Genomic DNA, 13,130 nt, shown 5'->3' with positions numbered 1-13,130 from the left:
TAATCAAGAAACTAAATGTGGGCTGCCTGGGTGGCTCAATCAGTTGAGCTTCTGACTCTTGATTTTGGCTCAGGTCATGATACCAGGGTTGTGGGATCAAGCCCAATGTCAGGCTCTACACTGAGCATGGAGTCTGCTTAAAATTCTCTCTCTCTCTCTCTCTCTCTCTCTCTCTCTCTCTCTCTCTCTCTCTCTCTTCTTCTGCCCCTTCCCTGCTCAAACATGTGCCCCCCCCTCTCTCAAATTAAAAAAAGAACTATATGTGAAAGGGCTTACTTTTTTATTAAAAGATAGAGACTTTCAGATTTGATTAGAATGCAATTTATTAAAAAAATTCACCTAAAACAACATGCTAAAAATTTGATAACCAAATGACAGGCAAAGATATATGAACACTTTAGACATATTGTGAAGGACTTTAAGGCACCTAATAGATGAGAAAGGAATAAGGCAATGCCTCTGATTGTAGGGTCTGTGGTTAGTTCTGTTACATTCAAATCCCGCATCTCTTCAACCTGGTCATTAATTTTAACCAAGAGTGTTCTGTATTCTGTTTCTCACAGACCTGTACATTTGCTTGCCATCACTGTACCAGCCATTTGTATAATTCTTTGCACTTTTAAATCAACCGAGTCCTGATGATGTATAAAACAACAAAAACATATATATTCATGCTACCTGTGCCACCTTTCTGATTGAAATTTATAACTAGGAAAACCTTTTCTTTCCCATTTTAGACCCGCATGTCTATTCAAATTATAAAGATATTATAATGTTAGAAATGAAATGGATATAAAGACAAAGTTGGCTACTGTGGTGCCAAAGGCAACAAACTTTGGTTCAAAAGATGCCCTTGTCCTTCTGAAGCATCATTCTCAACGAAGTAAACATGACTCCTGGAATACAGAATTGTCTGTATACCAGAAGTTTTATGGCAAATGGAAAGTGTTGTTTAGAGGAATTAAATGACATCTATAATTGAATAGATTCATCCAAGGAAAAAGATGGCTACGACACAGTCACAGAATGCTAGAGGTGAGGGGAAGCCTTTCAAACAAAAAGCCTAAATTTACAAATAAATAATATCAGGCAAAAAGAAATTATTTACTGAGATCACACAGCTGGAAATCCTAGGTCATAAGGTTGCCAACAAACATGACCTAGTAAGGGTACTCTGTAACTACCATTAATTGGTAAACTGTAAAAGAATGATGTGGTACTAAAGTTACAGAAGAGGATTCACAACTCAATATTAACACTTAAAAAAATAAATTTTGTTTATCTCCTTAAGTGGAGTTCTAATTGTGTGTGTAGAGCAGTAAACCAGGAGAAATATGATGAAGATATAAAAAGAGTGTTTACAAAAGAAGGTCAGGGAGACAGAAAATGGGGAAGAAAAGGGACTCTAAGCAGCTGTTTTGCCATCTTGCTCAAAAGCCGAAAAGTAGCCTGATGTGGAGATCCACCTTTGATAATCTGGGATCTGGTCTATTGCATCCCAAAAGAACTGTCCTTTTCCCAAGTGAGAGGGGAAACTTGGAAGGTGTACTGATTGCTTCCTTTTTTGCTAGCCTTTAGAGGAAAACAATCCTCTTGTGGTTTTACCTAGATGATTATAGGTCAATGACCAAACAATAAGATAGATAATTCACTTCCTATTGAGCATACAACTTACCTCAAGTAACTGAAACCCCATGGACTTTTCTTTATGTTTACTACTTATCTATTTACTTTGCTGTATTAACAATAAATACTTTTTAAAAAAGACCAGTTTATGCTATAGTAATTATAATGCTAATATATATTGAGTTCTTACTATGCAGGCTCTAGTTGCAAGCAACTTTCATATATAGTATCTTATAACCATTCTATGAGCTAAGTGCTATTATTATCCCTATTTGTAAGATGAGAAACCTAAGGGGCTTAAAATCAGGGATTAGAAATAGAGTCATGATAAACCCAAGCATCTTGAACTCACCTGTGTAAGCTTCTTCCCTAACGTGGAACAGATTCACTGCTCCCACCCTACACTTAGATAAGTGGAGAGCATGGAGACAAGTTTACAATTCTGTTCCCCATTTTCTACCCAAATTGAGTGTGTTAACAATAAAAATAACATTGAAATAATGTTAAGAAATCAATTAAGACTTAAGAATAGAAACATTAATCACAGTGGCTTCAGAGCCTAAATGTAATTCTGTCTGATTTTCTAAGCAGCGATAAAGTAAAGATGGGTGAGATCTCCCTCTCATCTTCCTAGGTTAGCATTGCAGCCTTTAATTTCCATGAATCTGGTTTACCTGAGAGCAATAATATGAATGACACCTTTGAAATAAGTACACGGCTATATCTTTGTATCCTCACCGCATTCCCCTTCATGGGAATCATTCAGTATCTCCTTCTAGTGAAAGGTGTGCTCAGAAAGAATTAGGTCTTTGTTGTTTCTTTCTTTTTTCTTCCTTTTCTTTTCTTCTTCTTTTTTTTCACTTTAGAAGGCTGCACTAAGACTGCCAATAAAAATTTCCTGTGGATCTTCCCACCAAACCCAAATGGTAGTGTGTATAACATTTATTTAAATCTCTCTTTGAATTCAAACCTTAACCCAGCCAAATTTTTTAAAAGACAGTTCTGGATTGTATCCAGTTACTTAAAATTACTTCCAAAGTGTTAGATGATGGATTTCTTATATGTGGTGGGACAAAATATCTGATAAAAGCTGAATTCAGTATTTTCTTTTGATGAACCTAACGTGGTTAATATAATAGCTTTTTAAAAAATTGTATCTAAGACATATAGAAAAGATTAAATCCTGTCTGATGTCTGTTGATTTTGAAAGCATTTGCATGCTTTTGTCACAGCCAGATTGAATCACTGTAATTCTTTGCAGCTTTGCCAACAACATCATTACAAAGTTTATAATGGCTCCAGGACACAGCAGCAGGGATGATCCTGAACCTGTAGGAACCATAGCTTCCTTTCACGTATTTCAAAACTTCCAAAATATTTTCTTCTGTCTTTCAACCTAATCTTAAAAATGTGGGTTTGCGGGGACACAACCAGTGTGATTATTTATGCTGCCATTGAGATTGGTCACAGTGGACATGGGAAATTCCCTCTAAATGTCTTGGCCAGATTGGTCCAATTTTTACTTCTGGAAATTACAGTGAGATTTGAGAAAATGTTTCTTAAAGCATGAGAACTGTGTTTAGCTCTTTTATTTATCTCTCTCTTTTTTTAAGTACATTAGTGATATCCCTTTTCGGAGTAATTACTTAGTAATGCTGCACATTTAATAGTTAATTTGAAATCCTTTTAAAGACTGTACCCTAAAAATTTTAATTTCTAAGATTTCAAACATTGATTTGCTGATTCCTTCAGCTGGCTATCAAGTATTCAGACATGGGGTGAGAGCAGGCTACCAGTTGATGTGTGTTTTGTAGATCTTTGACCTAGGGACTTTTGAGTTTACAAAGTAGTGGCAGATTCTGGAATAAACTTACTAGGTCTGACTATTGGCTCTAACACTTACTACCTGAATGACCTTAAGTAAATTACTTCAATTTTCCCTGCCTTGGCTTTCTCATCTATAAATACAGAATAAAAAACTACCTGCCTCAGCATGGTGATAAGGATTAAATAGGCAAATGCAGGTAAGACATTTTGAAACTGTGACTTACATCCTATGAGCAGGTGATAAGTACCAGTTGTAATTGTGTCATTGTTAAAATTACTAAAGAACATTTTGTCTCCTTCTACTGCAATTCCCACATGGCCTCCTTTCCTCAAAGGAGATGCAGAGGGTACCATTGCCATGCTTGTGATAATTTTTGTAATCTAGAGCACGGTCAGGAAACTAAGGCCTGATGGCCAAACCTGACCCACTGTCCACTTTTGTAAATAGTTTTGTAACTTAGTTCTATTGAACACACTATACTAATTCATTTACATATTATTGGTGGCTGCTTTTACACTACAGCAGCAGAGTTGAGTAACTGTGACAGAGATTATATTATCTGGCCTTTGGAGAAAATGTTTGCCAACCCTTGATTTAGAGTAAAACAAGGTTTCAGTGTTCATTTTGAAGGATCAGTGAGTGACAGGGAGAATACTGGAATTTGAACCCAAAGACCATGGCTGTTGCTCTGTCTCTGCTCCTTGTTGCTATGTGGATTCAAACAAGTCATGTTGACTTTCCACATCTCAAGTTCTTCATTCATAAAAATAAATAAAAACATTCTTAAGGAAGTGACCACAATTTTCAACTTACATAATTAGTAATTAGTCTAAGGTTTAAGTATAATAGCTTGCATAAAAGTGCTTGGTCAAACTTAAATTGCTAACCAAATTTGGGGCATTAATCATTGCCAAGCTTACCAAATCTATTCCACTCATTCATTCACCTTCTTGATGACAGAGCCTCTTGGCAACTCTAAACTTGTCCTTCCCAGGCTGATTCTGGGCCCAGTCCAGTGCTGCAGCCTCCTCTGGCTGGTAATGAATAATTTCTCCCCAATTTGAGTCTTTAGAATAATGAATTTAGTTATGGAATACAATAAACATATGATTAGGTAATTATTTTCTCTTTGAAGGGCCATCATTAAAAAGTAGTGCTTTCCAGGCAATGGCATTGAAACTGCATGCAAACAGCTCGCCAGCTGACCTCATGAAATCTCTGACGTGCCTTCCACATTTTATTGTAATGGTGTGTTCACTCCTTGACAATTTTGCATTTCTGTCCCAAGGGTCTCAGGTTCACATCTTCATGTATCTTCCCATGCTGGGCTTTGACTCTTTCTTTCTTAGGTAGAATTTCACCTTGTGTCTAATCCCACATTTATCACACTTACTGCCTTAAAGAAAAAGAACACATTCCACAATTGCTTTTTCCCTTTTTCTGAAAACTTAAGATCCTAATCCTTTCTCTCATCCCAGACCAAACTCAAAGAAGGAAACAGTTCTGTCTACAAAGGGACAGGTTTTCCTTTTCATATGCAGCACCCTCCTACCCGTTCTCCTGGGTAGTGCACTGTGGCTTATCTATCATTACTCTGGGTGTCATATAAAGGAGTTTGTTCCATTAAAAGCCTGAGATTATAGAGAATGGAGAATCATAAAGCTAAATCCTATGGATAAAGCCTGTCTTCCATGTGACCAATGACAGCAGTAGACATTTGGGAACCCACAAGAAGAGGCAAATTGTGGCAAAGAGTTCCACACATAAAAATTCTTTAATAACTCCTATCTGAGAAATTTTATCACGTAAAAAGGCAGAGGGTATCTGTTCTTTGGATTTGTGGTAAGTAAAAAGTTTTTATTCTGCATATGCTTATTATCAATTATGATTTTGACAGGTTATAAACATTATGTTACATTATTATTATATTACAAACATTTGGTTTGATTCTTCCAATGAACGTGATAATATACAGAACACTTGATTAATCATACACTAAGCACTAAAGAGTAAACAGCTCAGAAATATTTAAAATTCTGGCTAGGAAAGACATTTATTCCAACAGACAGGCATAAAGCTTTCTTAAAAAACAAAAAAGAAGTGCCATCATGCTAGATCCACTTAGCTTATCTGATCAAATTCCTCAAGGTCAAAACTTTAGAAGGGACTCAAGTTTCAGGTTATAGAGAATTATCAAGACTCCATAATCTCAAAAATTTTGAAAGTTTCAATTTAAAAAGTGACACATGACAAAAATAAAGGTCTACACTGATATAGTATAAAACTGTAAAATAAAAACACAAATATTTTCACCTCCCAAGATCTTCAATAGCCAAAACTATTTGCTATTCTGGTCCAGTTGCTGAAGATTGTGACTGATAAACCAACCACAAAGCAATAGTGACATTTAGTTCTGTTCTGCTCTTCTCTTTGAGTCATCCAGCATTGAAGGGAATTCAGTAAATATCAATAAATATCAATTTTGCATAGTAGTTCAGAGAATAGACTTTAGAGTCAGACAGCCCTAGATTTAAACCTAATTCTAGGGGTGTCTGGGTGGCTCAGCTGGTTAAGCATCTGATTCATGGTTTCTGCTCAGGTCATGATCTCATGGTTCCTGAGTTTAATTAAGCCCCATGTAGGACTCAATGCTGATAGTGCAGAGCTTGCTTGGGATTCTCTCCTTCTCCCCCTCTTTCTGCCCCTCCCCTGCTTGCTCTCTCTGTCTCTTAAAATAAATAAAAAACTTAAAATTTGTTTAGAAAACAAAAGAAAAAAAACCCTAATTCTACCACTCATTCTGGCCTTAGACATACAAAACTTAACCTTCAACTGGCCATTTCCATACCTGCAAAATCAAGATCCTATACCAACTTCACAGGCTGCTATTAGCATGAAATTAGATACAGGTATATATTCACAATGGAATATCATACAAATATCAAAATAAATGAATTATAGCCATACTCAATGACATGAATGAATCCTGTCATTACAATATTAAATGAAAAAAGAAGTCCTAAAAGATAATACACAGCATGATTACCTTTTAATAAAGTTAAAAACAAATAAAATAAAAAAATATTCTTTCCTACCAAAGGAAAGCAAGGGCACAAAGAATGTGGGGTTCATGATTATCTAAGGTGAGGAGGGCAGGGGATGGAATAGGGCTAGAAAATCAGATCGAGAGATGAACATTATCATCAAAGTCTTACCTTTTGTGGGAGGGGCAGGATAGAAAAATGTCTATACCTACTTTAAAACCAGTTAAATATGTAAGAATGGGGTACAAAAGCAATTAGTTTGATGACCAGTGACACTGAAAATATAAAAATGCCCTAAGAAAAAACAATCTTTGAGGAAAACAAATAAAACAGCAAAGAGCATATGATAGTCTCTGGCACTTTTGAAATAAAAATCCTAGGATTATTTTCAGGCACTAAAATGCACATGGTAAATAGTGATTCAGATGTAGTGAATATTTCCCTAGTGGCTACAAAGTATTAGCAAATGACTAGGATACCTAGGAATTATCTACTGATCTGGAAGTCTAGAGATTTTTCTCTCTCACTGTTTCTCCTTTGTTTCTTAAACTCTCTTAAATTTGTTACTAGGATAGCTGAAAATCATGACACTATACAAAGCTAAAGCATAAAGCTAATGTCTTTTGGAAGTGTCAGCAAAATGAATGCAGAACAGCTCACTCTTACATTTATAATAATAACAACAAACATGGGAGGGGGAGTTGTTTATAAATATCTATAAGATATGGTGTAGGTATATAAATAATTGTAATAACAAACTTCCTGTTTTTATTTCCAATTATTGTATAACATTTTTGGGTTTATAATATTAAGAGATTTCTGGCCTTTAAATGTACCATTACAAAAAAAGCAGAAATAATAATTTATACATATAAATTCATAACTGTGTGAGATAAATACTATCAGCATCCCATATTTTAGATGAAGAAATTGAGGCACCAAGGGATAACATAAGGAACATGACCAAGGTCACACAGCTGGCTGGGGTCATTAACTGGTTCATTAATGCTGTGACATAGACACTGTGGAAAAAAAATATATTTCACAACATCCAGCCTACTAATGACCAGGATGCTTTACAAGGTGCATGCTATGTTCAAATAACACAGGGAAATACCAGAAGGCTCCGTCTCCCTGCGATGGGGGTTAGGGCAAGACAAGTAGAGATGAAATAACAAATCTTCTGGACATTAGAGTTTAGAGAGTAAAACCTATTTGCCTTGGAAAGAGGCTTTCATTTCATTTCCAGTTTGGTCTTGTCAGTTCAGCGGCAGAAGAGAAGGTTTTCAACCAAAGCAATTTGCAGGTGTGTAATGCAGACAGTTTATTGGGAAGTATTGTGGCCTTACCTTTGACAGCTCCTCCTCTAAGGCTATGCAAGTAAGCAACATGAGCCTGCTTATGTGGCAGACAGAAAGGGAGCCATCATGTGACTCAATTCTAGGATAGACAGTTGGAAGGTTGCAGGGCTGCAAGGGGATGGCAGTGGGGGGAGGGGCTGGGAGTGAATAAAACCTGGTCCTGGAAAGCATCGAAAAGGGACAATTCCTTGGTCCTAAGAAGTTCTTTCCTTCTTGGTTTTCTCCTTTCTCCTCTTTGAGACTATTTATGCCAGAAGGTTTCTTGGCACCAAGTTCATATCCTGTAACCCCAGAGCCTCAGACTGTTAACAGCCAGAGCCTAAATAATCACTGCACTTACAGGAAGATTCAAAGGGAATAGACTAGCATAGGCAATACAAGAAAATATTTGAATTTTAAACTGCTTTTGAATAGATGGTGCATAAACCATGGACACAAATGAGGTACATGCTTCTTCGTGGACGTCCAGTGAACACACACATAGCTGTGTTGCTAAGGTTGGCATTTTTCTATGGTGGAATATGCCTGTAATGTAGGAACTTCTTACTTTATTTCTTCCCTCCATAAATAATTGATACTCTCACATGTAAAAATTGTTTCTTTTTGTTAGCATTAATGGTATTCAATTAAATCATGTGCTTTTATCATATCACTTCATGGAAGTATTTTTAGCCACATTATTTATGGAACATTTAGGTCTGCCTTTCAAAGTCCTCAGGAATCTTTAGTGTTTGCTGGTCTGCTTTTAATTTATCAAAGCCCTCCCTCCACAGGCACTGCACAAAACACACAAGCAGCAGAGATCCCCCCCCCATACAATGTGTATTTGATATGCTTAATGTTCATCTTTATACACACACAGACGTTGGCGTACAAGAAACGTGGAGGATGTCTATAAATTCAAGGAAACATTTGAGTGCACAGTGATACATAGATACATGGGTATAATACTTTATGTACTTGATAAATATTTCATCCCTCCCATAAAGAAAGCTTTTTATCAACTTGGATTGTTTTTTTATTACCTTAAAGTATTGCAGTTGTTTCTCAGCATTCATTGTTCCTTCCTTTTCTTGCCTCAGACAGGAATTGAAGATGAAAAGCTCTGTATCTCTTAGCCACCCTTTCAGTTCTTTGATCCTGACCTCCAGCTGCCTTACCAGGCTTCCGCTTTCGGGAGAGAGCAGGTCACGTGGACCAGACCCACTGTGCCCTGCCATTGTGTCCTGGATCTTCTGTCCTAGGGTTTTCTAAGGCATCGGATTAAAAACAAAAACAAAAACAAAAACACACCACCAACAACAAAAAAAAACAAAAACATAGATTAGCTCAGGTACCAAAAACATATCACAGTTTGGCTGGTAACAAGAGCCACCTGGAAGGTGTCCGGCTGCACCTGCTACTTCACAACTGACATTCAGTTCAGATTAGCTCATTGTTCCATTTAGGATTTTCGAATTCTTGAGCCATGTGTGTTGTTCTGACCACCACCAGAGGCTTAAGAAGACCTCATTCACTTATAATTTCCTTTAACAGGAAGGAAAAGTTCACCATGGACACTGATGAAAATTCATTTGAATTCTCATGATGGGAGTTTACAGTAAACTAGTGTCTGCATAACATTTTCAGGAGATAGAAGTCTGAGTTTAATCAATATACTAAAGAGGCCAGGAGTAGATTATGCATGGAGAATTAAACTCCTTTTGTTTTGTTTTGTTTTGTTTTGTTTTGTTTTGTTTTGTTTTGTTTCATAAAGTATAATTCCCCAAACCATATATGACTGAGGGCTGTTCAGAAGGGGTAGCCTCCTCGGTGCTGTTGGCACATTTTACCTGACTTGGAAATTGTTCAACCCCACCCTTAACCACTTTGCATTTCTGGTTGCTAGATTTTCTTATATATGTATCAAAATAAGCCCCAATCCACTATGCTAGAAGCCTTCTTAGATTAACCACTATGGCATGAATGTGCAGTTGGGGGGGCTTTTTTTTTTTTAATGGAAAACACTCTGGAGAATCAGTAGGAGTTAATCTATAATGATGAATTAAACCTACAAAAATAAGCTTAAAACACAAATAAAATTAAGTCAACAAACATTCATTTGCTGTGTGGTGTTCTGTAAATAGTATCTTTAGGAGATCATAACAGAAAAATAGCCTTTCTTGGCAACACCCTTGTATTTTCATGGTGCAAATATTGATAATTTGAAGACCCTCAGTGGAATCCAGATTTAGCTATTGTTTTTATGCTGTAACAAAAGTAGCAGCAGGAGGTGAAATCAATGCCCTTGGAGGGTAGGGTCACAAAAAAGAATTTATTGCCACTTTTTTGTTCTGGAACAGTTTGCAATCATAAATTCTTCATAAACAGAATACTTCAGAGAATGGTCCGTCTTCATAAATATACGACAGAGGACATCAATTTCATTTAATTCACAATTTGTGTCAGCACAGCAGATGCCAATGCCTGCCTTGATAGGGTTGTTTAATATGCAATTGAGACAGAGTAATATGCAGCACAGGGGACAAAATTTCACAGATTAAACTGTACGCACCACTGACATTTCATTCTAATGTATTTCCATTCCACACTGTTCACCTTAGATGAAAGTAATATTAAAAACCATATCCCTCTATTTTACTATTGTTAGAAGTTAAAATCCTTGTCTTTAAATTTTTTTCATGCCAATTAAAATGTAATCATGCCAATTAAAGCGGTATGCCTGGTGGTGTTACTGCAGCACAGGTTTTGTTAAAAATCTTCCCCCCCCTCTCCCCCTAAATCATGACAAAACTCTGCATATTGTATTCAAATGGTATTTTTGTCAAAATGGCAACCGTTTTTCGGGTATCTGACTCATGAAGGATAGCTAAATATTCTGTTTCTTTAATATTATGTTGATTTAAAATTTTTGTTGAGGAAGCAATATACGTGACATCAAATAATTTTCAAAAAAGATTGTGTTTAGTTATTTATCAAATTAGAAACAGATAACAGCTCTTTCTATCAAGCACATAAAGTTGCTGTTCTCATCTCTTTAGTAAAACAACCCTTTAAAAATGTCGTACGCTAACCACATTTCTCCTGCAGGAGATCAATGAATTCTGTACAAGTTAGTAGGTTCCAAGTTAAATCACCATATTATGAGGTGGAAGCCATTAATTACTATTAAAAAGTAATGTAACAGTAGGTCAGAGTAAAAACCTTCCATGTTTTAAGTTACTTTGCACAAGTGTAGAGCCTAGTGAATTTAGATGAGAAAGCAAGGATTTAAACTTGCAGTTTTTTTAATCACCTAGATTAAGTATGGCATAAACTGAACACTGGCAATCCTCCAAGTCATCAAGGTATACGGAGAGCTTTTTATTCAAAATATTTTTGGAGTATTATTTCTTTAAAATTAAAAAAAAAAGAGGCAGGAAATGGAAGGCATGCAAAATTATGCTCCATAACTGACACCACCCATACTTTGCTGTTATAATTAATCATTTAAGTAATTGACAAATTTAGCTTACCCTTGATTTGAAGTGAAGGCAATTTAGGAGAGAAGTTGATGAAAAAATACAGTCTAACCTCTCTCTCTCTCAGCTGTCTTCCAACAAAAGACAGTACTGTCTCGTGCACAGTGCCATCCAGGTCTCTGGGTAACAGAATCTCTATATTGCCTTTTTGCCAGATTCTTGCATCTCAGGCTTTGGCTGAGACCCAGCCCATCATTGCGTGAAATGAATTACATGAAACTTTTTTTTTTTTGGCTTTTGTTAAAAGTGAGCTGGAAATTGAGGCACAAAACAGAGGCCGATTTCATTCTGCAATTCAGATTTGGGTCAGATTTGCATCTTTGTTTTGGTGGCTTTAGTGTCACTTGAAAGCTGTAGTGACAACTCCCCTTTTCATCTGAAGGGTACAGTAAATAGTTACACAGTGGATGTCTCTAACATGTACCTTCAGAGTAAATTCTATTAACATTCATTCAAGCATGACAGTCAGTGTATATCAGATATACTGTATTATAGTTCACTTGGTGCATACCCATAATACATGGCATATTTTACTTACTTTTGTATGTATTAAAGAACCAAAATTATTAAAATCTGAGAGGAGACAAGCTCGGTGTAAAAAAAAAATCCCACAGAAAAGGAAAAGCAGTGTTTTTTCCTCATAATAGCATAAATAGCTTGTTTGAAATGTAGGTAGTGAATTGAAAGAGAGAGATATTTGTGCTTCAAATTAGAAATCAGACAGATAGAGTACTTCACTACACAAAAAATGTACACATAACCTACAAACAGTAATAAAAATGCAAATACCCCAAGCAGTTCCCATTTTTCATTAATTGAATCCACTTTTTCAAGGAGATCATTTGGTAGTAAAACGCCACCTTTCTTCAAAGCTTCAACCTTACTAAGCAGCTCCGTCTTTTTCAGGTCCCTGATGGACATTTCCACACTGTATCTCTAAAACGAGAAGAGAGAAGGAAAGCTATCATTAGGGAGACAGGTGTTCTTTGCAAATCTTTGAGCACAGAGTTAGTGATGCTCATGAGGGTTAAAAGTTTTTGTTTCCAATAAAATCTATGGGAAGGCTAAACCTAAGTACCTTGAGTCGTTGAGCAATAGTGCTGAAAACAGTTAAAGCATATATTACTCACACATACATAAACATCCAAGGTATTCCATTTAGTTGACTAAAATTTATGTCACATTAAAGTAAAGTTTACACACACATTGGGTCTTTAATTTAAAATATTCCAAGTAGGAAAATACCTGGTCTAGGAAAATACTGTTACAGTTAATTTGGGTCAACATTTGGCTCCAGAGCGCTGCCCATCTCTCATGTCTGCCCCACAAAGGACTCGTGGTATAGGGTGGTACAAATAAAATGATCCCTAAAGATTGTGTAAACTTCCTCCTTATTCTGTAAGTCTCCTGAGTTCCCAGTTAACCCTTTTTCCCCCATTTTCTTTTACTTAAAAATTGCATGGGCTTGAAGAAGAGGTACTTATATAGAGAAAAAAGCAAACCAGAGCTTTGAAATTGTTACAAATCTATGTTTCTTTATTGATTATTGTAAAATGTCCCCAAACATCACAATTGATTACAGTTCCCTCTCCCCCAATATACATTGTATTGTAACAAACTGCCAAGTGAGTCTCTGCTAAAAGATGTTTTGCTAGAGATAATGTAAGTGCCATTTAATATGGCAGTTACTATAGTGACTCTCTTCAAATAACTCTATTTGGATAACTTCATAGTTAGAAAGTCTTGTATT

The 13,130-nt window shown here is 36.2% G+C and overlaps 1 protein-coding gene across 7 annotated transcripts in view; it reads right to left on the bottom strand.

The window, feature by feature from the left end:
• The window catches only part of AKAP6 (A-kinase anchoring protein 6), a 500,699-nt gene that overhangs the window by 85,156 nt on the left and 402,413 nt on the right, over nt 1-13,130 (bottom strand). For all 7 annotated transcript variants that reach the window (XM_058738770.1, XM_058738775.1, XM_058738774.1 and 4 more), the window contains 2 exons: nt 12,170-12,316; nt 8,885-9,109 (listed from right to left, as the gene is read on the bottom strand). In XM_058738770.1, coding sequence (XP_058594753.1) covers nt 8,885-9,109; nt 12,170-12,316 — 372 coding nt within the window. The remainder of the gene's footprint in view (nt 1-8,884; nt 9,110-12,169; nt 12,317-13,130) is intronic.

Source organism: Neofelis nebulosa, chromosome 7 (genome assembly GCF_028018385.1).
Source record: "Neofelis nebulosa isolate mNeoNeb1 chromosome 7, mNeoNeb1.pri, whole genome shotgun sequence".
Taxonomy (NCBI): domain Eukaryota; kingdom Metazoa; phylum Chordata; class Mammalia; order Carnivora; family Felidae; genus Neofelis; species Neofelis nebulosa.
The sequence above is the reverse complement of the archived record's forward strand: the minus strand, read 5'-3'. Positions and strand labels throughout refer to the sequence as shown.